The sequence below is a fragment of the Oreochromis niloticus genome, linkage group LG20, assembly GCF_001858045.2.
Source record: "Oreochromis niloticus isolate F11D_XX linkage group LG20, O_niloticus_UMD_NMBU, whole genome shotgun sequence".
NCBI lineage: Eukaryota > Metazoa > Chordata > Actinopteri > Cichliformes > Cichlidae > Oreochromis > Oreochromis niloticus.
In genome coordinates, this window is record NC_031984.2 from 5,110,814 (window position 1) to 5,138,802 (window position 27,989).

The 27,989-nt window shown below is 43.7% G+C and overlaps 1 protein-coding gene across 1 annotated transcript; it reads left to right on the top strand.

Moving 5' to 3' along the window:
* Positions 1-1,369: 1,369 nt before the first annotated feature.
* ccdc120a (coiled-coil domain containing 120a) lies at positions 1,370-25,009 on the top strand. The gene is given in 12 exon segments (XM_005462458.4): positions 1,370-1,678; positions 10,668-10,853; positions 11,014-11,131; positions 11,239-11,366; positions 11,671-11,784; positions 12,001-12,142; positions 14,149-14,205; positions 15,024-15,123; positions 16,303-17,003; positions 17,006-17,089; positions 18,400-18,673; positions 19,249-25,009. Coding segments are annotated over 11 exon segments (1,872 nt in total). The 5' UTR covers positions 1,370-1,678; positions 10,668-10,805; the 3' UTR covers positions 19,355-25,009.
* Positions 25,010-27,989: the final 2,980 nt, after the last annotated feature.

A 27,989-nucleotide genomic window follows, 5' to 3' on the forward strand; every position in this document is an offset into this window, starting at 1 on the left:
AAGCTTAAGATTAGTAACATCAGTAAAACTGATCAACCACCCCAGGCAACAAGGTTTGCACCTCGTGGCGACCGACTTTTTATCTGCCGTTAAACAGGTTAAAACCTTTCTGACAAAACTGCTCACCAGTCTCAATACCATGAGATAAACCAGTGCCCGAAACATCAGAGTCCACATGGAGTCGCATTCATGCTGTGTATGAAATGTAAGTGTATTTGTTGCTGATCAGGATTCCCAGAGGGATCCAAACACCCTTCCAATCAAAACTAGGGTTAAGCTTCAGGATCCCTGTCTGCCAGACTGACTCTAGTGGGATGTTTCATTCAGAACATGCCAATGTAACTGGGAGATGTTTCCCCTGTTCCAGACACCTTGAGTAAGTAAGTGTGGTGTTAGCAGGGTTCAGAATTCGGGGTCATCACATGTGTCATGTAGCCTTCAAATAGTTCTTAGTGCTTAGCATAGAGCTGGAATGATTGCTTATAACATACAGACATGTTTTTAACTTCTTACCTTTTAAAAATACACCTCAAACTTCTGTGCTGCCATAAGGCGCTACTGCTAGCGTATGTTGGACTTTTATCCGGTCTTAAGTCTGACGTAATTAGCCGTCCAAACTCCGCTTCAGGTCCCAAACGAACACTGCGGCATCACTGAGAGTTAAAAACTGCCTAAATTCTCTCATCTTTAATAAAATGATCAGTGTGGCTGCTTTACCAGGTGTATCAATTCAGTTTAACATCCAGGCATCCATGAAAACAGGATTTATGAAGTTTAACTGAGTTCGAAGTTAGCAGGGAGTTAGCTCGCTAGTTTCTATCTAAAGAGGATATATCATGTTCTGACTGAGGGATGTCTGAAAAATTAAAACGTGCAGCTCTGCTATCACTTCGACATAAATAAGGACAGAAAACTAAACAGCAGTGACATTTGTAGGGTTACTGAAAGTTGGAGTAGCTGGTATACAATGATGTGCTAGCGACACAGCTATGTTAGCATAACACAAACACAGTGAAGCTGGAGGATGAACTAACTTTTTTCCACTGGATAACGTGAGGTTTCCCGATGGTTAGGGACAAATGCAATCACATTTGTAAACGGACCAAACTTCAGTCAGGAGAACATCTGAGATAATCCATCCACAATATGAGGTTAGTCATTAATATACTGCTACATGGGCTGGGCTGTAGTTACATGTAAGGTTTTAAAAACTGACCTTAGTGGTAATCAAAACGAGAGAGGCCGACAGTGATCCTCGACTTTTTTTAGGGGCTTGTTCAGATTAAGTGGAACAAGATACAAAGCATTAAAACATGTTAAAAACACAACAGCCTTAATAAACCAGAGTTCAAACGTCATCGCTTAATCGGATTCCCGTGGAGATGTGAAACGACTTCCTTTTGTGGTTTTAGTTTGACACGGCAGAGCGGAAGTGGAGGGGTGGTGACAGCGGAGAGCTTGTTGGTGGGACTCAGCTGAGAGTCAGAGAGAGCGAGTCAGAGCTCAGAGACGCTGAGAGGAGAAAAGCGGAGTTTAACTGACAAACGGGCGGGTTGATCCGCGGGACTGAAGCTGTTTTAATTCATTTTTCTCGGCTCCTGTTGCGGATGTGCCCGTCCTGAGGACAGCTGGAGCTGGACCACACCTGGTCTGCAAACAGGATGGTTCAGACTCGCAGGTATTTACAGCCTTTTCACCGCTGCTGGTTCGCCTCCCGCCTTACCTTCGTTACTTTCCTAGATGGACTTATGTCTGCAGCCGTGTACAGTTAAATAAGTTATGAAGTAAATAACTGATAAAGATGAAGGTCTTGGTACTATCAGAACTTTAATGGCAAAACAAAAGTAGAAAAATCAGAGAATAAAAATAAATTAAAAAAGTTAAATGAAAATAAATGTCTGCACTTTTTTTAAGAGAAGTTGCTGACTCCTTTTAAACGTGTCACGGCAGCTAATAGATCTCAATAAATCAGCAGATTAATTATTCAGTTGATGCTGAGATTTAGACAAACGTGTTTCCGAGAATAAAATATAGAATACAGATGACCTAAACCCGACATTTAATTAAAAACTGTGCAAGGAGAACATAAAAAATGTTGTTAAGGAAAAATTTTGTTCCTTTTCAATCTGATGACGTCTCACACAGCTGGGACAGGGGCAACAGGAGACTGGTGTAAGACTAAAAAAAAATCTATTTATTTTTTAGATAATTGTAAAAAGAGAAGAGTGTCTATAGTGTGGTGGTTTTTATGTCCACCCTAACAGGAGAAAGCTCCCCAGTTTGATCCCAGGAGGAGACACAAGTCTCTTGAGGGTCACACTGGGAAGGAAGCCTGCTGGGTATAAAACGAAACACAGAGTAAGGTGAAGTCTTCATTAGAACATGTGTAATAAAAGTACATGAAGGTAACATTTCATAAGCTTTGGGGATTTTGTTATCTGCTGTTCATGACATTGTTAAAAAACTTTATTGCTATGCTGACAGAGACGAAGCTGAAACCTTCACTGTGATCTTCAATCAGCACAGCATTACAGACACACACGATTCTGAAGTGGAAATCAATGCTTGTGCTCAGGAACAAGCCATAAACGATCTGAAGAAACGCCGCTGCCTTCTTTTCATTAACGATGGACGGAGGCAAAGCGAACGCTGTCGCGCTGCCCCATCAAAACCTGCTGGAAGCAGCTCATCCGGCACAAAGTTCAAAGCCAGCATCCACGAGGATGCGGGCATCACCACATCTGTGAGGGCAACATTAACGCTGAACAATATGTGCAGCTTTGTCAATCTTTTTTTTTTTTTTTTTTTGAGAAGTTGTTGCTTTTTTCAGTAACACAAAAACCAAACCGCATTCTGCACACGTATAAGGGAAACTGTCCGGCTGCTAAACCGGCCTGCCTGCAGTCCAGACCTGTACCGGCTGGAGGATTATGAAACAAAAACTGCAACAAAGGAGACCTGAAGTAGAAGAATGGGAGGCATGCAGCGAGCAGTGTCAAAAGGGAGAAGTGATGAATCACAGCGGGGAACTTGTTCCGACTTTACTGAAGCGTGTTCCTGGCACCGAATTAGAAATGGGCAGATTTTTATTTGAAAGTAAAAACGTCCAAGTTTAAACGTTTCATGTGTCACCTTTATGCAGTTTTCAAGTAAAAATCGGCTTAAAAGTTTTTCAAATTAGTGTGTTCTCTTTATTTAAAGTCAGATTTTACACAGAGTCTGTTTTTTGTAATCGGGGTTTAGATTGAAGGCTTCTGTCACGGTAAACTAACTGGGTTCATCGGGTAAAATTATAAAAAGAGCACATTAAACATGTCGTCTTCTTGACCTTGGAACCAGAGACGAGTGTTGATGGTGAAGATGAAACAGCTCTGATGGACAGGGATCATAGGAAGGAGTCGGTGCTCTGTAAATTTATGACAAATGTGTGATTTTTAGTGGACGTCTGTGGCTGTGACATGGTGTGGAAACAAACCTGTGGTCTTTCTGGGCTCTCCATCAGGAGTCAGCTGTATGCAGGTGAACGTGTGGCGGATGTCTGAATTTTAAGCCGGTCCGTGACTGAGCTGTACTCAGACTGCTGGTGACTTTTAGAGGAGAGTTGATGTGTAGGTGGGGTGGACAGAATAGCAGGAACAGACTCGTATGAACCTGCTGCTGCTGTGAGGACACGATCGGTGAACTCTGGGCAGCGTGATTTATATGTTCACCGTGTTTCTCTGATTTCCTGCCTGAGTTTGGTGAGATGAATGTAAATGCAGCCGAAGCCGTGGTCACGCAGCACCGCACCGATCCGGTTCTGGACCGGAGAGGGTCGGAGACGTGGTTCAGTTCCTACTGAGAGTGTTTGTGATAACAGGATTAGTGCTGCTGTGATCTCCTGCCTTCGCGGTTTAGTGTGAGGGCAGAGAGAGGACACACACACGCACAGAGCATCCATCTCTCTCTGCTGAATATTTAAATCCTGTATTTGCATCTCTTTGTCTGCAGCTGCAGCCTTTCATCACCAACTCTCCCCGTGTGTGTGTGTGTGTGTGTGTGTGTGTGTGTGTGTGTGTGTTCAGTGTGAAGTGCTGAGCCTCTTCTGTGCATTTGATGTGTTAATCTCTCTCATCTTTAAATGTTCGATTTGTTGTTGACTTGTTCGGCTCATGAGCTCCTCTCTGTTTACATCATGTTGCTGTTAGCGGCGAACGTCAGATCCTGATTGGCCCGACGTGTTTCTTCTGGTTCTGGTGTTGCTCTATGGGCAAGTAAAACTCCACAGTTGTGAGTCTGAGCAGAATCTGGAGGACGAATCCTGGAGCACGTCCAGCATGCTCAGGATATCTTTGCCTTATCTGGCTTCACTTAACCTAAGATCAGCAATCAGGCTAAGCAATCACACGAAGGTTGTTATCAGCTGGATGTGTCGGCTCAGGGTTTTTCAGTCTAACTATCAGCATCTTCTCACAATCACAAACAGGAACAGGTCTGCTGGCAGTGTTTCACAAACAAAGATCAAACTGAAATATTGGAAAAATATGAATCAGCAGCGTGTGAGAGGAGGTTAGTTAAGCTGTAGTTCATTTAAAGCTAGAAACAGTTAGTTATCAGTTACACTGCACCTTCATTAATACAAGGGAAGATCTGGCTTCAATAATGAATAAAGGTTATTATGGGTATTCAGCTACAACCTAGTTAGTTTTAATTGGTCTGAGAGCAAGTGAAGAATTTTACAAGCAGAATTCAAACCTGCAAGATGAACAAATACAAGGTTTAGGTATCCTGTTTTAAGGAAATATGGCAATTATTAGCCTAATAAAACAATGAAATATACTTGGAGTCTTCGGGTTGGAGAGGTGGGGGGTCACGAGTGAAGGAATAATTTGCTTCTATGAATCTGTTTCTTATTGGTTGTCTTTCAGGAAAGACAAAAACTTTAGATCCTCTTACTCCCTGACCACGGAAGTCTCTGGGATCTTTAAGGAATTCTGTCACTTTTTTTTTTTCCAGAGGGCTGATTGGCTGGTAGTTTTACGCACGTTATCTTGAGTTCTCAGGTCGGTTAGGTCTGCAGCATAATTTCCAATAATTCAACTAAAGTTTTATTTATAGAAGACTCCAACAATCAGACAACGTCTACGAGCAAGCACTTGGTGACAGTAGGAAGGAAAAACTCCCTTTTAACAGGAAGAAACCTCTGATCAAACCAGGCTCAGGGAGGGGCGGGGCCATCTGCCACGACCAGCTGAGGGAGGAAGACTGGACGAAATGAAAGTGATGTGCACTGATAAGAAGTGAACCAACCATCTATTTCCTTAACCACTTGACCGGTTCAGGGTTGCAGAGGCGCTGGAGTGTGTCCCAGCTGTCATTGGACGAAAGGCAGAGCACGTCCTGGACAGAGTGCCAGTCTGATGCACGGCTAAGAAGTGACCCAACTTTGTAACATTGAAGACGCAGGTTAAACCTGAGGTTCAGTCCTCACAGTGCAGACCTCTCGGGCCAGACGCACTAAACTGTAGAGATTCATGACTAAAGGTCCACAAAGGCAGAAACCTTTGCACTTCCTGTTTGACTTATAAAGCTTCATATGTGCTTGGTCCTCTTTTTGTGAATTCCAGTCATTTTGGAGTGTTGTGCATGTTCACGAGCATCATTCATGTTTTCACCTTTAGCTGTGAATGAATGCAATACTGTCTTAGGTCAGCAGCAAAGAAGAAGCACATTTTCACAGAATATAAAGCCGAGACATTCACTGGAGAGGCGGAGAAAAGGAAAAATGAGTTTTGGGTAATCTCAGATCTGACGCCACAAGCAGATGAAAAACTACTGAAGGCACAAAATAAATGGAGGCTAGCAGCTGTTAAAGCTCCACGACTGAAACAAAAGAGACGACGAAGTGAGAATCTATCAAATTAAATCTGTTTAATTACAGTTATTAAATCATTTACAGAAGAAGGTAAGGGTTTAAAATAAGAGCTGTATCATTTTTAGTCTTTAGTGCTGGAAATCGGACGTAGCTGTAGTTCTTGTTCTGCATTTCTGAACTTTTAATATAAAAAGCTGTGTTTGTGTGTCGTCTGTGTGCACGCATCCTTCGTATGTCTGATCCCTGGACTGTGACATGGGAGAGCGTCGAGGCTCTGAAAGCGTTTGCTCCTGAGTGATGATGGAGGCTGTGCTGGTTCAGAGAGATCCAGGCAGGCACTCAGACTGGAAACAGATTGGCCTCAGTGGGGTGTTATCAGATCAGCTGTTTAGGCCTGCAACACCTGAGAAGGGGGAGGGGAGGGGAGGTGAGAGTGACACCCCAACCCTCCCCCAAAATACACACACAGACAACAAGGTCAAAGACCAGGCTGTGAGTGTGTGAGAGTGGGAAAACAGATGTGATCGGTGGAAGCAAACCTCCGGTGACGAGACGCAACAAAACACCGAGGCACGCCAACCTTAAAGAGCACGTGTTGCCCTCACAGCACAAACAACAGGCTGGAGAATCAGAGCGGCTAAAGCGCTCAGTCAGAACTTCTGCAGCTGTCCCGGAGACTTCACTCCATCACAGCGCGAGGAGACGGACGAGCTGAAGCTGATCAATCGAGCCGCTGATGGATGAAGGGAGGAGCTGCAGGTCTGGACTCGACCTGGCAGGACTCAGGAATGTAAGAGGGTGGAGGAGGACAGAGAGGAGGGGGAGACCATTTGACAGAGCATTTGGTGTCAGAAAACCCCGTCAGTAAGCTCTGGCTCATCTCCACACTTGTTTGGTTTTCCCTGAGGGAAAAACTCCTTAATGTTAAAATCCAGATACAGTATTTCGATCAGTGCATCTGTGCTGCAACTTTCACCTTTTATAAAAGTCTCCACTGTAATGTCAAACAAATAAATACCCGAGCAGTAAAAGCTGTGTTCGAACTCCATGGACTCGGTGAGATCGGTGTAGTTCGTGCAGCAGATGACTTCATATGTCATGAAAATTGCTCACAAGTGGATACAGGTACCAAAATTGGCGCACACACCCATTTTTCACAATAGCTGCCAACTTGGGCAGGAAAATGTCACGTACAGCTGCTCTTTTCCCGTTTTCAATGATCTTAGTGTCAAATTGTACATTTTCTTTTTTTGTAGTAGTAGAGGCTGTAATTTTGTTTTTCCTCCGTCTCCTGGTGGACTCCTGGCACTCGTCCCTGCATGCCTGACTCACCAGTGGCTCCAAGAAGCAGTCTGAAAATACTGAAATAACTTCAGCGTCCGTACACAGTCAACAAAAAAAGCTTTACTGCAAATTAGTTCTTGTTTTATTGTGATCAGCAGAACCTTTTGCCCGCCTGGGCACCTGGGTCAGTAGATGTGTTTTACTGGTCACAACAAAAGCCAGTTTAACTTTACATTTTAAAGCGTTTTCTGAACATCCCTGCATCATCCACCCTGACCTCCTCCCTACATTGACTTTGTGTCTCTACGCTAACTCTTTGCTCTAAAGGAAGCTTTCCAAAGAAGCAGGACGTCAAACCATCTGCTGCTATCTTCCTTACACAGTTTCAACATCTGTGTGAAGAAGACGGTGATAATGTTATAAGCTCCGCCTCTCTGATCCTCGCCATTTCTAAACAAACTTGAACTTTCGTGTGAGACTTTATCCTCCGCTGCTGGATACTGTGGCGTGAATCACACCAGTGTTACCAACCAGTTCAGCTGTTCCCAGTCAGTCCTTCCCATCCCCCCCAATTTCCCCTTTTTTTTCATCACTCATTTCCTTCTTCCTGTTTCCTGTTGGGCTTCACTTCCTGTTCTCAGGGCTGTGCTGTCGGAGGACATCTCGTTCTCCTCCAGTTGGAGGGTAAAGGTGCTCAGAGGTTTCAGACTCCTTGTTGTTTCGTGATTAAGTAACACTTGTTACACTTGTTGTTTTCTTCATGTCTGCTTTCCTCTGTTGGGCTGGAACATTTCCAGGATGGGAAGTGACGTCGTGCTGTTTTATAAGATTTTCTTTAGTATTGAATCCCTGTTGGGAAGGAAACAGACAGGAGATGAGAATCTTTGAACAGATGTAAAAGTAGCAAAACTACCTTTTGCTCTGGTCTTGATTGGCTTGTTATAACAGATGCTCAAACAGGCAGGTAGATGTTGCATGAGAGAGGCTGTATGTGCACAACGTAGTCCTGCAAACACTACAGAAAGACATCTGCAGTCTGGATTCTCAGAGATCCATGAACTTATTTGTGCTTTTTACTAAATATTGTTAGGTTTGCTGTTCAGGTTCTTCAAGGAAACGTTTGCACGCTCCAGACGTGCAGTCTGCCACTGACAGCATTTAACATTTAAAACCTCTTTATTCTTAAAAAGAGGCTTGTATGGTGTATTTTTTTTATCCTCTGTGGGCTTTTGAACTAAATAGGTTTAAATTCAGTGACACTGTCATCAGTCAGTGTTGCAAATAAGGTTGGATTAGAAAAAACTGTTGATGAATGTTGAGTAAAACCAGAGGAACAGCTGGAGATGGTTAAAGTTTATGTGTAAAAATGTTACAAAAGCTCAGAGCGTGTTTCCATCGCGCTGTGACTTTGCTGCTGTCTGATGATGCAGACCTCGTGAACCGATGTTTCTCGGTTTCACTCCTCCAACCAGCAGGAGGAGATCAAACACCTGCTCTCAGCCAATCACAAGGCAGGATACTGCTTAAGCTCTCGCTCTCTCTTTTTTTATATTTTGATTTTCAAAGGTCCAGAAAATATTTCTCCAGACAGACACGCAGAGGTCACACAAGCTTCAAACATCTGTTGCCTGACCACGCTGTCACTGTAAATGGGCTTCATGTGTTTTGGTCTTTCTGTGTTTTGGCTACAGACTGACAGATAAACCTTCGTGTGTGTGTGTGTGTGTGTGTGTGTGTCTTTTGTCTGAGGCATGTCAGTACTCGCCGTTCTCTCCACATTTTTCCTTTAAACCCAGTAAATCTGGAGCCGGCTCTCTCTGTCTGCAGCTCCAGCACACAAACCTGCGTGTTTAATCACGAAGCTCCACAAGAAAATACTTCATTGTTTCAGATCCATTTAAATTGTATCTCTGCTCATATTGTGCATTTAATCCCAGTTTTGAGACCGACCAACACAGACTGAAACCCTAACCCGAGGGATCTTCAAGGCTGTGCCTTTTCCACACTGTTAAAACCTCTGAGTCATCCTTAGTGGCTGACATATTTAATTATCACCATGAACTCAAACTATTTGTAGGTTTTCTTTGTAAAAACTCTCACGAAAGCACCAAATGTGATTGTTTCGTTCTCTAATGAATGCAACATCCTCTCCTGTTTGCTTGGTAAAACTGTAGAGCCCGGCTACTTTAGGGCACGTTGAGCTTTTAAAGAATAAAACAGTATGAAGCATTTATGTGAAGTGTGAACTTTACCTGCACTCGGTTAGCTTTCTTTACATGTAAAACAAATCTGCGATTAAAATGTGAATCTAAACGTTTTGTTGGTGTTTGGGTCGAATCAGGTGGGCGAGATTGATGCTTCTCTGTTGGCCTCTGAAGGCTTGGAAGCATCTACAAATAAGCCAGTTTCACATACAGATTTGTGAGAACCAGGTCAGGATATTTTCCAGTGTTCCTGTGGGTGCAGCACACTGGCACACCTACCTGCTAATTGGTGCTAATAAAGAAGTTTGTATCACAGAGAAAGCCGTGTTATTTGATCGTCCTTTAAAATCGCTCCAAAAGGCAACAGCAGCACAAAAAGATTGGGGAGGTCCAGTTCAGTGACTGCAGTTACCTGAGGTGAGACCCTGCAGACACCGAGCAGCTACATCTGCTTCACCAGTATGCAGATGGATCCGTTATTAAAAATCCCCACTGTACAGCTGTCCACAGAGACCAAACCTTTCTTCATACCAGCCAATAAACATGCTTTTTAATGCTGCGAAGTTGCACATTTTAATGAGAGTGTATTGTGAGCTACTGGCTTTTGCAGCCACCAACGTGGCCAAACAACTGCAAGATTTGATGCTGCTGGAGTTTAACAGGTCACTTAATGCACAGACGCACACATATAGAGTCATATGGAGTATACATAAATCGGCCAAATCAAGCGTGCGGCACTACCTGCCTTGATGAGCGCTGTGAATAAAGGAGCAGCTGAAAGGAGCTTTATTTTTTAAGCTTCATAACCCCCATATTATACGTGCACCTACGTGTTTCACTGTTTAAACATTTGTTTGTGCTGTAGTTTGCTAATGAGACCTCGTCCTCCAGAGTTGGTGATTTTAATTCTTTCTTTCTTTTGGTCTTTATTGGACAGGACAGATATAGAAGAGTAGACAGGAAAGAGAAAGAGAGGGCAACAAGAAATGTGTCTCAGGAAATGGTCCAGGATGGAATCAAACCCAGGCAGGGTTGCCAGCTCAGACAGAGCGACTCCAAATATTTCTTAGAAAGTTTTTTTTTCTACCTTTCTTTTTCATTGGTAATTTCTCGTGTAAATGTATTTGTTAAGGTTCTATGTTCAATCTAACTGCACGTAGTTTTTACATTTTAAAATGTTTACTTTGATATTATTTGTGACTTTGTGACAGAAAATCTGTTGTTTTGAACTTTAGCTTATAATCTTTTATTGACTTCCTGATTGGTCCTCACTCTACCACCTTCTTCTTCTTCTGCTTCTTCTTGTGCTTTTGTTCTCCTCCTAGGTCAGAAGCTCTGAAGACTGTTTGCCTCCCTCTTCAGGCCCGTTGTGGAACTAAAGCTTCACCGTCAGCTAACAGCTAACCGAGCAGTAAGACGCCTAGTTAGTGAAGCAGTCCTGTGGTTGGTGTTCTGACTGTTGGATGGCCACAGGAGTGAACTACTGGAACTCTTATGAACCCAGTCGCAAGGTGAGAAAGTCCTGAAGGTTCTGATTGGCTAATTGGTCAAAACATGGTGCTGACATCACACGAGCAGCAGGGTTTGTCAGTGTCATCAGGACTGCAGGGAGTGTCAGGTATGTGCTAGCTTGCTGTACTAACCTTTATTTGTGATGACAACGTGTTGCAGGTGAGAGAGAGTGTTTGGGGAGGTGAGCAGGAGTCGAGTAGTGAGGAAGGAGGAGGTGGAGAGGGCATATGGGACACACAAGCCATGGAGGTCAAAGGTCAACTCATCTCAGCACCTGGTGAGAATAAACGCTGACATGTGGTGATGCTACACTCTCGAGTCTGTCTGTTAGCTGTCTCTTATGTGTGTGTGTGTGTGTGTGTGTGTGTTGCTTGCGTGTTGCAGACCCTCTCACCTGCCCAGACAGGAAGCAGAGGGAGCGAATGGTTGAGCTACAGGAGAGGAGGCGGAGTCTCCAGGCGCTGCTTAGCAGCCGATTGGCTGAGCTGAGACGCATCTGTCTGCAGGAAGCTGTAAGTGATTTCATAAAAAGAGATGAGAACATGACTGAGAAACTCGCAGTGCATCCCCATCTTAACCAAAATCCTCTTAGCTCTGCAGCTAGTCCCAAGACCTCTGCAACTAACTAGTCTTCTTCACTCTCCAACTAATCCTTTTATCCCTCTCTGCAACTAGTCCTCTCCACGTGGTCTTCGGACGTCTTTATCTGGTGCTTGAACCTCTGCAGATACTCTTTTTATGTCTCTAACTAGTCTTCTCTATTCAGTAACTGTCAGACAGCTGTAAGTTGGGTTTTCCTGTGTTTTCCTGGGTCAGGAGCTGACGGGTGCAGTGCCCAGTGATTTCCCCCTGGAGGCAGGCGAGAAGCCCCCCTGTGTTCGTAGGAGAGGTGGGACGTCCCGCCAGGGAAACAGGAAGTGTCGAGTAGAGGTGAGGAGCTGAGGAATGATTTGACTCTAAATAATTTCAACGATGGTGGAGAATTTTACTGTCCCTCTGTGTGTGTGTTGTTTGTTGTTGATGGAACAGTTTTGACCTTTATGTGTGTTTCGAACGGAGGCAGTCTGTTTGTATATCCCTGTGCGTGCATGTGTTGGTGTGACCTTTACGTATTTGTGTGTGTTCTTTCTTTTTTTTCTTCTTCAGGAGGAAGACGCTCAGCGTTCGAAGCCGAAGAAAAATTTATTCAGTGGAGCTCTGAGGAAACACAGCGACTCTGAACACAATGCACACACACAGACACACACACACCACGGCAAGAGGACTGTCCACAGAGGCTGCCACACAGGTAACATACACAGACACACACACACACACACACTTGTTTTCAATGCTTTCCCTAGCCGCTCTCCCTAACCCTAACCATCAAAAATAAATGCCTAATCCCAACCCTCAGCCTAAACCTAACCATAACTAATTGTAACCCTGACACCAAAACCACATTTTGAGCCTCAAATATGCCTTTAAACTCGTGGGGTCGGGCTTTTTGTCCCCATAAGTGACTGTTGGTCCCCACAAGTATAGTAGCATGCCAATTTTATGTCCTCACAAAGATGTATAAATAAATACTGTCATCCTCCAGTTGAGAGGTCTTCAGGTATAGTTGCTATGTCGTGTTTATAAGGCCTAATCAAAAACGTACATACCTGTATCTCTAGAAACCGAAAGCCTGATTGAAGTTTGGGTACTATCCCCTTCAGAGTAGTCACCTCACTCAGTGATACTCCGGTCACCCTGGGAACTCTCTGTCGGCACATCAAACACCAACCACAACACGTCCTGCATCTCATGTCAGCAGGCCATGAACCTGAATTTGGTTTGCATCAAATAACCTCCCCCAGATGCCTCAGGACATTATGAAGCAAATAGTATTCATTTATGCAGCACTTTTCACAATTCAATTCAATTCAATTTTATTTATATAGCGCCAAATCACAACAAAAGTCGCCTCAAGGCGCTTTATATTGTACAGTAGATAGCACAATAATAAATACAGAGAAAAACCCAACAATCATATGACCCCCTATGAGCAAGCACTTTGGCGACAGTGGGAAGGAAAAACTCCCTTTTAACAGGAAGAAACCTCCGGCAGAACCAGGCTCAGGGAGGGGCGGCCATCTGCTGCGACCGGTTGGGGTGAGAGAAGGAAAACAGGATGAAAGACATGCTGTGGAAGAGAGACAGAGATTAATAACAGATATGATTCAATGCAGAGAGGTCTATTAGCACATAGTGAGCACTATCCTCAGATAGGAGGCACAAATTACTTTGCACTTTACTGATCTCTGCAGATAGTTATTAGACCTCTTAAACTAGTTCCTAGACCTGTGCAGTGTGTACTCAGATCTTTGCAACTACTCTTCAAACCTCTGCAGTTAGTGTTATTACCGCTCTAACTAGTCCCACTACCTCAGAAGTCCTCATACATCAGAAACGAGTCCCCAGAACCCTGCAACGAGTCTTCACACTCTGCAACTTATCCATCCATTTTCTAAATGATGTGGGGACTGGTATGTTTCCAGTTTGGACTGGACAGATCGCCAAGTCATCACAAGGCTCTCCAACTGGTTCACCAACCTCCAAAACTGGTCCTCAGATTTCTGCAACGAGTTCAAGAGGTTTAAAAAAAAGTTGCTAAAACTCCCAAGTTAACGTAAATGTTTCTGACTGACTTTTAAAAGTCTACAGAATACCCCCGCCAGGGGTTCAGAAACTGCACTTCCTAGGTTTCCGACATTACCTTGGCATCTCACTCATGGCCAAAGACACTAATCCCTTCCTAGGTGAGGAGAACTTTCATATCATGGACATGGAAGGCCTTTCTTATTTGAGCAAGTTTGTTCACATGCGAGTGGTCAGAGGCTGGGACTGGTCAACATAAGGAGAGAAAGGGGGATACAGTTTTTGCTTTTTGTAATCTCATCTTTACTATCACATCTCACGTTTTCATTTGAGTCTATTATGTAACGTTCGCGCTGCGAGTAAAACCCTGCAATCAGCTCTAGTCAAAGATATGAGTCTGTTTACATCACACTCACTGACCTCACAACAAAATTAATCAGGTTCCTGAAAGCCGTCCTCTTTGGAGGGTCTTCAAAGGAGTAAAGACGCAGAAGGCGCAGTCAGTGCGATAGATGTGACGGCCTGAAAAGTTTCCATTCATAGATACACATGCATACATATGGAGACACTCACTGCTGGCAGTAGATGAGAAGCCATTGTTTCAGGAAGATGAGGAAACCAGCGTCTTCCTGCTTTTATTCTTACTCTGTTTCTGTGTGTGTGTGTTTCCAGACGACACGGTGAGGTCAGAGAGCAGCTCGACATCAGACTCAACAGGACACGACAATGGTAACGAACACGCACAAACACACACACATACACGCGCACACCCTTTTATCTGTACGAGGACCATCACTTAATGTTTTTCCAACACTCCTGAGCCCGAACATAAACCCGATTCTGATGTTAACCCTGAAAAAGAAAGTCTGTCCTGTGCACCGACTCTCACTCTGAAGCTCACAGTGGTCCTCGCAAAGATGGATGTACAAGCAAACACACACTGTAAAACTGGTAGTGTAGCTGCAGCGCCCTCAGCTGGCTGACAGAAGGAATAACAGTAAAAGTTTAATGCAGTTCTGGTCTCACTTTGGAGAACTGCAGGGTTGTTGGCAGTGAATAGGCGAACAGACTGATTTGGCGTAGGATGTTTTGATTATTTAGCTTCTTTTTTTATTTTTAACAAATGTTTTTTCCCCTTCTTTTTATTTTCTCTCTATATTTTTATCAAAGGATATTTTGCATACTAGACATCAAACAGTTATTTTATCTATTTCATAACGTGCAGGTTTATAGATCTTTGTAAGGGTTGTGTTAATGAATGTGATGTTTGGTTTCAACTGCCCTACTACACTGTTCTCAAATCACATGTCCTTAAATTATAAGACCTGCTTTTTTATGTATGTGTTATGTCAAATGTACAAACATCTTGAGGCAATAATTGACATAATCTATACAGTTACCATGGTTACAGCTGTCTTCATCCTGACTTAAAATATCATAAGGAAAATATAAATGATTGACAGCTTTTATAAATTGAACTAAGCTATAGATTTCAATTAAAGTTAATATTTGTAGCACAAGTAAATTTCTGTCTGTCTATCTGGCAGATGACGGTGTGTCTCAGTGTCGCCCCCTGCTGGTTTCTTCTGGGTCTCCAGTGGAGGTTTTCTATCAGAACAGAACCAGGAGGAACTCCCTGCACAACAGGTACAGCTCAGAGCACATCCACGTTAAAGTCCACGAACAGTTTCAGCTTCTGTTCTTCTTCATGTCCCCGAAAACAGCGGCTCCATCAGGGCGAAAATGTCATTCTTCATAAACATGTTTTATTGTACCAGAAGAGAAGAAAATGGAAAAAAAGCTGTTTTGACAATTACAGTAAATAGTAACTCATATTTTTCATTCAGAAGAAAAGAGTATTCCATTACTTTTCTTCACTTGGAAGAGCAAACAGGTGTGTTTTTGTTGGGATGCTCCGAACGAGCAGCTCAGATGACCTTTACCCTTTGAGGGCGGTGCATGTCAGGCTGCACTGTAGGTTAAGGCGTGTGGTTTCAGGGGGTTTGTGGTTAAGACGTAGCTACGGTGCAGATTTAGCTGATCTGGGAGAGCCAGTGTGCTGTCTGTTAACCTCATTGTACAGACTTTGACATTAAAAAGGTATTCACAGCTGCTTCTAGATTCAGTTTAGTTCCTTATTAATACAGTTTTGATAATATGAGCAAACATAAAATGAAACTGAGCTTTTAATTTTTGCTGCAGGAGAGCTGATTTTTGCATTCTGTGTGCTGATTGGTCGGATAAGGACGCTCTGCCTTGATGGCATCTATTTCCAAATGATGATCATATATTAGATAAATTATGTCTGAAAGAAAAACCCTGTGAAGTTTACATTGAGTTACATTCATAGGCAGCGCCCCCTGTGGGGAAGTCCAGAGACGTTCTTCTTGAGTATTTATTCTAACTCAAATGGTTCTTGTTGAAAGCGTTGTTGAAGCTGCAGGAAACAGAGACAGAAGAGTACTGTTGCATTTTTAATATTCATTCATGGAAACTTAAATTCTTTAGCAGTTTTGTATGACAGGAAGTCTCATGTGGTAACAAATCTCTGCTGTGATGGTAGCTGTGCAGCGGACCCCTGAAGCAGCTCGCTGGCTAAAAGTGCTGCGACTGTGGAAATCTATTAGCAGTCTTAATGCTGACAGTAAGAATCATAAACCAGCTTTCTGGAGTTTCCTGAGGTGCTTGTAAGGTCTGTGAGCTCATAATTGGAGCTCACAGATTTCTTGAGGTTTCATGTTCAGCGTCACCTCATCATGTTTGGTTTTGGAAGCACAAACAGCCCCTCCCCTCTGTATACTGAAAATATTTCCTTTTGTCTTTCAGAACTGAGCATCCGGACACCCAGAAGCCCCTCCCACTGCCTCCCTCACAACCTCCTCCACCTCCCCCTCGCTCTCAGGACTCCTCTTCCTCTGGCCCCTCTGACCCTGGAGCAGGAGGGGAGGCAGGACTCAAGGCTAACGGAGCTCGCCGTAGTAACAGCTCTGATGGCCTCTTGGACCGCATCACCCCTCCTGAGGATGATGTGGGGGTGCAGCAGGGGGGATTGTGGGTAAACGGGCTGCCGGGGTCCAGAGGAACAAACACAGCCGGAGCATATTGGAACTCAGAGACGCTGACAGACGGACGGTCGAGGGCAAATGGAGTCAGCGATGGGAGAGGAAGAGGGGGAGGTGCAGGGCGAGGAAGAGGAGGAGGAAGGGGAGACAGAGGAGGAAGAGGAGTGGGGTACAGTGATGTCCTGCTGGACTATGTTTGGGGGAAACAGCAGCAGCTGCAGAGACAGCATTCTCAGCCCCACAGACAGCCAATCACATCGCAGCAGCAGCTAGTCTACAATGGCTACTCCCAGCAGCCATCAGGAGCCCCGCCCACCTACCGCGGTCCCCAAGGCGACCAGCGGCGGGTCACGGTAACCCGAACCAAATCGTGCGGTCCGTTCCTCCCGGTGCAGCAGAGCCAGACTGATACCCACAATCCCCCTCTGGTCGCCATTCAGCCCGACCCCCACCCCCACCTGCTGCCGCCCCGACCCCCTCAGCTGCCCCCAACCAGGACTCCCAACTGGAGGAGGCCACCAGGAGCCTCCACAAGGCCCTCGCCCTGGAAGGTGAGTATTGTTACCCTTTAGCTGCTCTGCACTTCCTTTGTGGAGGCTTTGGGGCTCATTAGCTTACAGCTCAGCCTCTCTTACCTCCTGATGTTTGCTGATCTGTGAAGCTGTGAAGCTCAAACGTGTTAAATGTTTCATGGGATGGAGATAAAACTGGGTCAGTGCTGCAGAAACTGTCTACTGATGTACTGCAGTGAGGAGGTGATGCCACCTGGTGGAAGTCAGACAGAATAACACAAATATGTTTGTGTAGCAGAGAAGCCAAGACTTCTCTAGACCTCACGTGATTCTGCATCATGTCCTGGGTCTGCCCCGGGGTCTCCTCCTGGTAAGACTCACCTAGGAGGCGTCCAGAAGGCATCCTATTCAGATGCCTGAGCCACCGAGCAGGGACTCTACTCTGGCTCTCAATCCCTCCGTCAGTCTCACGATCCACTCTCCCTTCACTTATAAACAAGATCCCGAGATACTTAAACTCTTTCACTTGGGGCAGCAACTCATCCTGGACTCCGAGAGGGTACTCCATAGTCCCGGAGTTGGAGGTGCTAATTTTTTTCCCGCTCTTTCACACTTGGCCGGGAACTGCCTCAGTGTAAACTGGAGGTCACCGCCTGTTGTTTGTTTCATCACTTAATTTATCTACACTGCATCAAGTCAACTTTATTGTCTGTATACTCAGTTATTAAGTCTCAGGCGCACTACCATAGAGTTTAAATTGAAGGGTAAACGGCGCTCTGAAATGAACCTGATGTTCATTCACTGAGTTTATAGTCCCCAGTAGATAAAACGGGGTTTGTGTATTCAGACAGATAAGTCGTTACCACACGAGCGTGTGGTGACACATAATGAGACAGGTGGTTTTAACACACCCGGATTGTAACCATCAGAAGAATCAGAGTGAAACCTCAACCCGTTCATGAAGCTTAGCTAACCCGCGAGTGATCGGTTAGCTAAGTGACTTCCTCTATTTTTTTTTTTTTTATGTTTAATCTAAGAGCACAAGGTTCAGTATACGTAACAGTGCAATAGACCACTGTGGTTTTGGCTGATGTGGGTGTAATTGACAACAGAGGTTATATTGAGAGTCTTTAACACCAGAGCAGCTGTGTCTAGGTAGAAGATATGGTTTAAAGTCTGCAGGAGATTCAAAGGTTGGACTGAACCTGCTGGGATGGCTGACTCTAGTGCAATACAAACACTTTTAGGTCGATTAAAGTCAGAAAAATTCAGCTCCAAAGCGTGAAACTTGCTCTCGGTGTGGTGATGGGAGCAGAAACTGTGATGAGCTGTTGATGTGTGATTGATAGGTCTGAGGGACTGGTACCTAAGGAACACCTTAGGCTCCTCGCACCAGAACCAGGCCAATGGAAAGGTGACTGCAGGGACCAACGGCAGTAAGATGAATGGAGGGGTCAAAGGTCAGGCGGGAGGAGGGGGGGCTCTGCAGCGGAGACGGACGACACACGGTGTCATTCAGCAGTCGGCCTATCAGACGGAGACAAATCATCATCACGCTGCGCCGCATCACAAACACACGCTGCCGCATTCAGCCACGTTCCACGGACACCCGCTGCACGGCAGGTATGGGTCAGGTGACCACGCCCCCTTTTTTACTCAGAAGTTTGTTACACAGTTTAAGATGCAAATGTGTCCGGACTAAAAGTAGATTATAATTTAAAAAACCTGCTAAAATCTACTTGATCCTCTTTTCGAAGGACGCGTTTTCTTCACTTCTAGTCTTTGAAAGCCGGAGCGTCCGACTCGTCTTTGATCACAGCAGGTTCTTTATTCCAGACACGGCAGCAAAAACTTGCTTAGATCTTCCAACATGATTATCCTCAAGCTCGATGATAGTAATCAGTGTAAATTAGTCAAAACGTATTCAGCAGAGAGCGCTTCTCCTCAGCTTTGAGCCTTGAAGTCTCCTCATTACAGATCCGCTCCCACCTGCTGGTCACTGCGGTCGGTCCGAACCCTGAAGAACTTATTCTCTGTTCAGCAGTAATCTTTGTTTTGAAGCTGCCAGAGTGATATTTAAAATGAGAACAAATGTGTTAAAGTACCAAAAAGGTCAAATAATGTCAGCGCAAGTGAGGCGACTTTTAGGAAGACTTTCCTGCTGTGTGGGTAAATATCCATTTCTGTCCTTCCTACAGGTCTGTGGATGGCTCGCTCTACCACGACTCGTTCCCTGCTCAGAAACAGGAAGTCCCTCTCAGAGATCCACCAATGGACCAACCGTCTCCTGGTACTCTGGTCTGACTCACCAACCAATCACGATGCTGAGAGGCAGGCAAAGGGACTAATTCCAGGCTGGCTTCCTGGGATTAGCAGTATGAAGGAATGCGTGTCCAGCTGTCTGAATCAAACACACCTTTGTCTTGGTCCTGATGGATGGAAGTTCCTGATCGTTCAGGTTGGAAAACCCCGCCCACCTCGGTCCTCGTCTGCCCTCAGGGTCAAGCTTCTGTTTGTAAAAATGAACCAAACCCCAGACCAGGTCCAACCCTCCTCCCTCCTTTATCACAGCCATGTTGGAGGTCCATCCTCCTCGCTGCTCGGGTCACTGCTGCTCTGCTCGATGAACTTCTTCTATCAGGGATGGACTTTAAGTCAACAGCTGCTTTTCCACCAAATTCTCCAGGAACATCAGTTCTACTAGGAACTAATGACAGGAAAAAGTTCCTGCAGCGCTCTGTGGTCCAAAGAAGGAGATTGTCCCCTGCAGGCATTAAAGCCTGGATTCAGAAAGTAATCCGTATCGTTCTGCTTCACCCTGATTACTGCCACCAAAAGCGTCAGCTGCTGTGGAAGATGCTACATTACTGGACTAATTAGAGATGTTCACATGCACAACGTGCCCTGAGATTTCTCAAACTATCCTAACGGCTACTTTACTCTGAGGGATTTTAGTTTCTAAGATGTAAACAGCGTAAACGGTCGTGGTCAAATCTTTGGTTCTCTTTGCTCCAGGGAGTCTCAGTTCTCAGAGGAACGAACTCAGCCCGATGATCAGTGACCAAAAGCAGCCGTAACTGTTCAGAAAAGAAGGTTCGGGTTCCTACGGTGGCATCAGACTGATGCTGAAACACCAGCCACATGCTGTACGCGTCTTTTCTGAATACATTTTAAGATTTATTGTTAAAAGCTGCAGATGGACGAGCCGAAGACGATTCTCTGCTTTCGTGGAAATCGTTATTTCTCAGGCGTTCAGATTGCAGTTGGAGATACAGCGTCTCTCAGAGGTTCCTGTTTCTGGGATAGCTAAAAAAAAAGACTTCTGGAGTCCTTTCAGGGATGCAGCCATTTTCTGAAAGGTTTTAGATTAAAGCAGAAACTTAACAAGGTGTCTGTGGCTCTGTTTCTACACCCTCGTCTTCAGACTGTGCTTAGACAATCAGACTCTTTAAACACCAACGAGGAGGAGGACATACCTCCTCTGAAGACAGATGACATCACCAGCTACCTGCAGCCAACCAGCAAAGCGTAAAGAGGAACTTTTTGGTGACTTGATCAGGTGACCTGTCGATCCCTCAGGTGAGTCCAGGCAGGGAGCGTCGCGGTGAGGTTCTCCAGCGTTCTCCCTGTTTGGACTCAACATCTCTGCACTAAAACTCGAGCACAGAGTTTACTCCTGACACCAGCTGAACTGTCGCTGCTGCTGTTTGTGGCTTTAAGCAGCTGCAGAGCCCTCGAGTAGAAACCAAACGTGAACAGAACAGAATAAATCCTCTGAAGAAGAAGGAGCTTCCCACCTCACTGCTGCAGAGTGACTCACTGAAGCTGACGTGCTCACGAGTCTTCTTCTGAAAAGGGAAACATTTTCTGTACACGTTAATTTATCTGACAACTTTAGATGCTTGCAAACGGGACACTTTAAGAGCCGATACAAACTGCTGAAACGTGCACTTGGTTTCTGAAAACTCGACTTTTTAACCGAGTCAAAGGATTTGAAATGTGAATATCTGACACTTTTCATTTTAGTAATTCACTTCTAATCATTTTAAGGTTTGGATAGTTTGTTGGTTTCCACTGCAGGAACAGCGGAGAGGTTTTATGGTAAAGTTTTTAACTTTAGCAGCACTTTGCAGTGAGAAGTTACAAACACAGAAAGTTGAACTGGACATTTTAACTGCCAGGCAACACCGTCTGCTCCCCTGGCAGCTGTTTCTTATCAAAGAGCCATTTTCACACATGCAACTCACACAACTTTACTATGACTTCAGCCCAGAGGTGCATGTGCATGTCCAGCTCAGTCAGATCACAAATAAACCAGTATTTAATTCCCGAGTGCAAAGTCGACACTTTAGCCAATGCATGAATTCTGGTGCATCATGGCCTCCTAGCTGCCCATTCCAGGCAGTTTCCTAACTTAAACCCCTGAGAGTAATTTACATGATCCTGCTGTGTTCTACTTGTGACAAATGAAACTCAAACACTTGTAGTATAAACTTAGAATTTGGACGACTACCACATATTTTGTCAGAAGCCTGCCCTGGACGACTCCTTTCAGGGCAAAACAAAAGCACATGCTCAGTGGTCGATAACCGCCTCCTTTAGGCAATGTGCTTGAGATGGTACATATTAAGTGGGGCTCTTTGGCGCTCTTCCACAGGTCACAGATTCGGTTTAGAAGATCCTTTTAAGAAATGTTAAAGGTGAAGCCATCAGTTTATCATTAGAGATCAATAGAACATCAAGACATCACAGGAATCCCCTCAAAATGTTCAACCACTGTGCCAATAAAAAGCAAAAGACACTAATTGTTTGGCTGCCATCCCCTTTGGTGTAGGCTTCTCTCATTTGGCAGTACGCTGTTTCCAATACTCTTTTCTATGGAGCTGAAACTTGGAGGGTTTGGATTGTGGTAAAATATCATTTTTTAGTTATTATGCATGTGGCAGCCTCCTGAGATCAGTCGCCTTCATGCACCACAAACAGCTGCTTCTATATTTTCATAAGGCCTTAACAGTTAGCACACATTAGCAGAGTGACAGCTGAGAAAGTTGTTTGCATTTGTGAAAATTATAGAAGAAGAAGAGTTAATGAATATTCAAGCCATTTGGCTCCAGTGACTCCCATTCATTGAGGGTTCTGCATTAACAGGAAGTGTAAAGGCTCTTTGTTGTATGACTTTGGAACCAATTCAAGGAAAATACCTCACAGCTACCCATAGTTCCTGCAGTGGAAACCCCTCCCCAGTTTCTGTTGTTTGTGTTTTTTTTAAACAGTGAATCCAGATTATGATCAGCAGATGAATCCATAATGAAACAGTCATCAGCTGCAGCTGCGACACAGTTTATTCTCACAGAAAGACGAAAATAGTCACGTCTAAGGGAACCGGGAGTTGTTTGATCAGACACTCGATTGATTAAGAGGGATCGCTTTGGAGGTTTCTGTATTTGTGGTTTAAATGAGATCCAGATGTGGAGAAACAGCATCAGCAGCTGGAAAGCTGCAAGACCACTCAGACCTTCTGCCCCATTCGGAGCCCTCGGTGAAGCCACTGTCCCGCTGAGCTGACCGGGACTCCAGGTCCAGGCCGACTGAAGCAATAAGAGGAGCTGTTCCAAGTTTCCCTTTGAAAATTTTAACGCTCTTTCAGGAAAGGGGAAAAAAAAAAAAGCATTTGCAGTGACAATCAGGAAATGTCACAGTCGTCACAGTAGTGACTGGTTAATTGATGAATTTGAATTTATTCTGGTTTTTTTCTTTTGTTTTTTTTGGTACTCTGCTTCAGAGAAATGATTTTATGAAAATGCCCGTGAATGAAATGCAGCTTTTTCAGCGCTGTGAAGTCAGTGTTATTAATCCATAAGTTATTGATCAGGATCTGTGTCCACACGTTCCTACTGTCTGTATTTATTGATTGTTGTTCAGCGTGCGGTTGGCTCTGTGTTCTTAAGTTGCAGCTTTGCCTGACCCAGTCCCAGCTTTGTATTTTTTAATTCAGCTTCACTGAAACCGGCCTGACCTCCAGCTTCCCCCACAATGAAGCCGCGGTCACATGACCCAGTGTGACTACAAACTCAGACCAAGTCGGTAGATCAGCGAGTGAAGACTTGAGAGGTTATGATACATCAAAGAAAGTTTCTCAGGTCACAGATTCACTTTAGAAGAAGATTTTAAGACATTTTAAAGGTGAAAAACATCAGATTTGTGTTCTATCAGCCTTTTCACAAAAGCAAAAATCATATCTGATTTAAGTTTGGCTGTCGTCCCCGTTAATGTAGGCTTCTCCCGTTTAGCTCTATGGTGTTTCCAACCCTGTACTGTCGATTTCAACGTGGATCTCAGACTTACTCAGAGAGCAAACGTCAACTTTAATTTTGAGGATCAAGAGAGCTGGATCTCCAGCTTTCACACATGACCTCTAGCCCAGAACTGTTCCAGGACTTACCCGAATACATAAGCTGGTCTTTAATCTGCTCCAGCTTTTGGATGTCTGGTGTCATGTAGGAGAGCCATCTTTGAGACAGTCCAGAGTGATTTGGTGCCTTATGAAGCTGAAGCTTCAGGCTATTTTCTAACACTGTTGAATCAGACATGAATGAGTATTTAACCTGCCAGCTGCCTAGTAAAAGTCATAGATAGTGGGTTGTGGGTATGGCTGAATAGACCAACTAACAGTAGGGTGCATTCACCACAAGTGAGAATAAATCTATTTCCAGCAGTGTAAGAAGTTTAAAGTCTGTGTGAAAACAGCTGGAGACCAAATAGTGTCTTTACTGGAAGAGCCCACAGTGTTAGGAGGATGATCTACGCCTGGTTTTCTTTAAAAAATAACAGGGCTGCCCATATTCTCTCCAGTCTCCAAGGATCATATTTTATCAACCCCAAGCTCTTGTTTAAGGAGAACATTCGGTGCAAACCAAATGAATTTAAGGAATTCAGCAGCAGGTGATTTGGGAGAGGCTGGGAATGTTGTATCGACCTGGGAGTGAGTAATGGCCAAATTTAAATCAGGTCCATTTGTTGGCATTTTTTAGGCACGTTTGCAAAACGTTTCAGTCATATTTTGTGTAAGCGACCTCCAGAGATCCAGGCAGGGTGTTGGATAGTTTTATTTTTCTGACTGGAAGTCCGGTCATGTGACCCTCCGGCTTCAGAAAGTCTCAGCATGCCCCTCTCCTCACTCCACGCTCACACCAAAGCAGAAACATGTGAAGATACGATGTAAATACAGCACGCGTGTTCACGACTGTTTGAGCTGCCGTACTGCCCTACCTGTACATAATACTGCAGCGCCACTAAAAGTACTGCATTACTGCAATACCGGGAGATAATGGTGTGGTACCAGTCTGAATATTTGTCACATTCTGTACTCTCCAGTACCAGTATTAGCTTGAGTGCAGTACTGTACTCCTGTTGTAGTACTGGTAATGTGCAGAGCCAGTATTCAGGGACCAGGACTGCAGACGTGCCGACGTCCAGGTTCAGCAGAGCCTCTCTCAACCAAACCCTGTACAGTATTTTGATGATTTAACATTTATTTCTTTCTGTGTCTCAGTATGAGAGTAAATTTCCTCCAGCTGAGTGAAATACTTTCATTTTTAGTTTAAAACTCCGTCTCCTGTACTGCTGAAGTTGTACTAGTCTCCAGTACAGCTTTTTGCAATGAGGGCCTCCTGCTGCCATTCAGTGTCCCAGTTCAGGTCCAGGACCAGCTGTAGTACCACTGTGTGGACTGTGCTCTGCTACGATGCATTCAGGTGCACTGTGTACAGTCTGGTTTTTTTCTGCTGTACAGGAACTCTGTTTAAAAACAAAAAAAACAAAAACAGGTTTTCTATTGGTCGTTTATACTTTTTCCACTCTGAACTCTTTGTGATGTTTCATGATGGAAATGAAGCTTGGTGTAAATAAAGCCTGAGGCTGTCAGCAGGCGCTTTTTAAATAAAGATTTCGCTTCCTTTAGATCTGCAGTGTTTTATTGTTAGATTTTTTTTCTCAGCACAGTCACACAGAGGAGTAAGTGTTAGATCCTCTTGTTTCCTGGCTGTTTTTACTCGTTTCTCACAAGTAAATGCAACTGTGCAAACATCACAATGCCAACAATGATCTGAGAAAAGAAAATCCACTGACATCTGTAGTTCAGTGTGTCTGAAACAACTTTACTGCGCGCACAGTAAAGTAATACGATGCTGACAATGTAGGGGACTCAAAAAAAATGTCTAAGGACCCAGTCTTACATGTAATTATGTGAATTCTACTGTGCCGTGTGCCTGAGAGGTAAAGATTTGTATGGATAACTTGAGTTGTGGGATTACTGCACATGGATTATTAATAATAATTATGTTCCATTCAATTTTATTTATATAGTACAGAGAAAATAATACAGAGAAAACAAAGAAAACCCAAAAAATCACATGATCCTCTATAAGCAAGCACTTTGGCAACAGTGGGAAGGAAAAACTTGCTTTTAACAGGAAGAAACCTCCAGTAGAACCAGGCTCAGGGAGGGGCAGCCATTTGGTTCGATCAGTTGGGGTTAAGGGAGGAAGACGAGACAAACACATGCTGAGGAAGCGACCCAGAAATTAATACTAACTAATAATTAAATGCAAAGTGGTGTAAAAACACACAGTGGATCATGGGAATCCCCCAGCAACCTAGATCTATTGTGGTTTAACTAAGGGAGGATTCAGGGTCACCTGGTCCAGCCCTAACTATATGCTTTAAGAAAAAGGAAAGTTTTAAAATTAATCTTGAAAGTAGAGATAGTGTCTGTCTCCTGAATCCAAACTGGAAGCTGGTTCCACAGAAGAGGGCCCTGAAAACTGAAGGCTCTGCCTCCCATTCTACTTTTAAATACTCTAGGAACAACAAGTAGGCCTGCAGTGTGAGAGCGAAGTGCTCTAATAGGGTGATATGGTACTACAAGGTCATTAAGATAAGATGGGGCCTGATTATTTAAGACTTTGTATGTGAGGAGCAGGATTTTGAATTCAATTCTGGATTTAACAGGAAGCCAATGAAGGAAAGCCAAAACAGGAGAAATCTGCTCTCTCTTTCTAGTCCCTGTCAGGACTCTTGCTGCAGCATTTTGGATCAGCTGAAGGCTTTTCAGCGAGTTTTTAGGACCTCCTGATAATAATGAATTACAGTAGTCCAGCCTGGAAGTAATAAATGTCACTCTGAGACAGGATATTTCTACTCTTAGAGATATTGCACAAATGGAATGAAGCAGTCCAACATATTTATTTAATATGCACATTTTAATTGAAATAATTCACTAAATAAAATAATTCCTTATTAATGACTACACCTATAAATGAAAAAAAGTTGTGAAATGAAGGCAGTGACATTCAAAGACCTCTCACATGAATTCTGCAGTCTGCAGTGTCAAAGCCAATCAGGTACCCCTGGCTAATACTGTTTGCTGCACTGTTTGCCTTCAGAACTGCTTTAATTCTTCGTGACATGGATTCTAAAAGGTGCTGGAAACTCTCCTCTGAGATTTTGGTTCATTTTGACATAAAAGCGTCACACAGTTGTCACAAATTTGTCCTCTGCTCATCCATGATGTGAATCCATTCCACCACATCTCAAAGGTGCTCTTTTGGATTGAGATCCAGTTACTTTGGAGGCTGTTTGAGTACAGTGAAGTCATCGTCATGTTCAAGAGAAGTTTGAGAGCTTGTGATATGGTGCGTTACCCTGCTGGAAGCAGTCATGAGAAGATGGGCACGCTGTGGTGATAAAGGTAAGGACACGGTCAGCAACAATACTCAGAGTGTGGTGTTCAAAAGATGCTCGGCTGGTACTAAGCATCTCAACAGTTTTAAAATAAGGATTATCTTTAGATAACAATGATCTGGCAAAAGCAACCACGCCACGTACAAAGTGACTTAAATAATCTTTCTTCCCTGTTCTGATGCTCAGTTCAAACTTCAGCAGGTCGTCTTAACCACGTCTGCTTACTATAATACATTCAGTTGCTTCCATGTGACTGTCTGATAACATATTTGCATAAATAACCAGCTGAACAAGTTTGCCTGACAAAGTCACTGATGAGTGTTCAGAATACAACAATGTACATTTTAGTGTGTGTTCCAGCAGTATGAAGTATGTGTGACAGAATATGCAAAGCAGAAACCAAATGAGTCCATTGTTTGTTTCTACATGCAACCTGAAACCCTTTTAACTCAAACTAAGGTGTGTTTAATACAACTAAAGAACTAGCAGAAGATTATGAGCTACCTGTAAGTGAACACTGAAGTTCATTAATGCTGCTATTTGTAATTAATATATTATAAACTGTATACAAAGGATGGAAGACACTTCCATAACAAACATGTTTTTAGGTATTGCTGAATTGTGGATGTGGCGGTTGCTGTTTTTGTTATATTTGAATATAATTTTGCATGTGCATTGTTTTATTATGATTCAGTGTATGACTGCTACTTTTGAGCAGGTCCCCTGCTCTAAAGAGATTTTGATCTAAATGTAAGATCCTGGTGAAACTGGGTATGAATTCATGTTCTTTCTATCAAGTAGAAGTTGTTTGATAGAACGTTTGGGTTGAATATCCCCAGTATGAATTTAGGCTTTCTGACTCAAATTGGATTAAAAAAAAAAAGAAAAGAAGAAAAAGAGTTGTTTTTTCGGGGGGGGGGGACATGAATTTGCTTTAAGGTTATTCTAGATTTAGGGGTTTCTATGTCTTGTAAATGTATAAATTATTTTGTTTTTTCCCCCTCATTTTTATTCCATTGTAAAGTAACCAGATACCATTCTTTTGAGCAGGTTTATTTAAAAAAAAAGAAATGCAATTTTCCTCCATAAATTTGCAATTCTTTCTCAGACATTTGGCATTATTTTTCTTATAAATTTCCAATTATTGCTTATTGTCTTTTTATTGTACATTTGCCATCTTTTACTTTATAAATTTCCC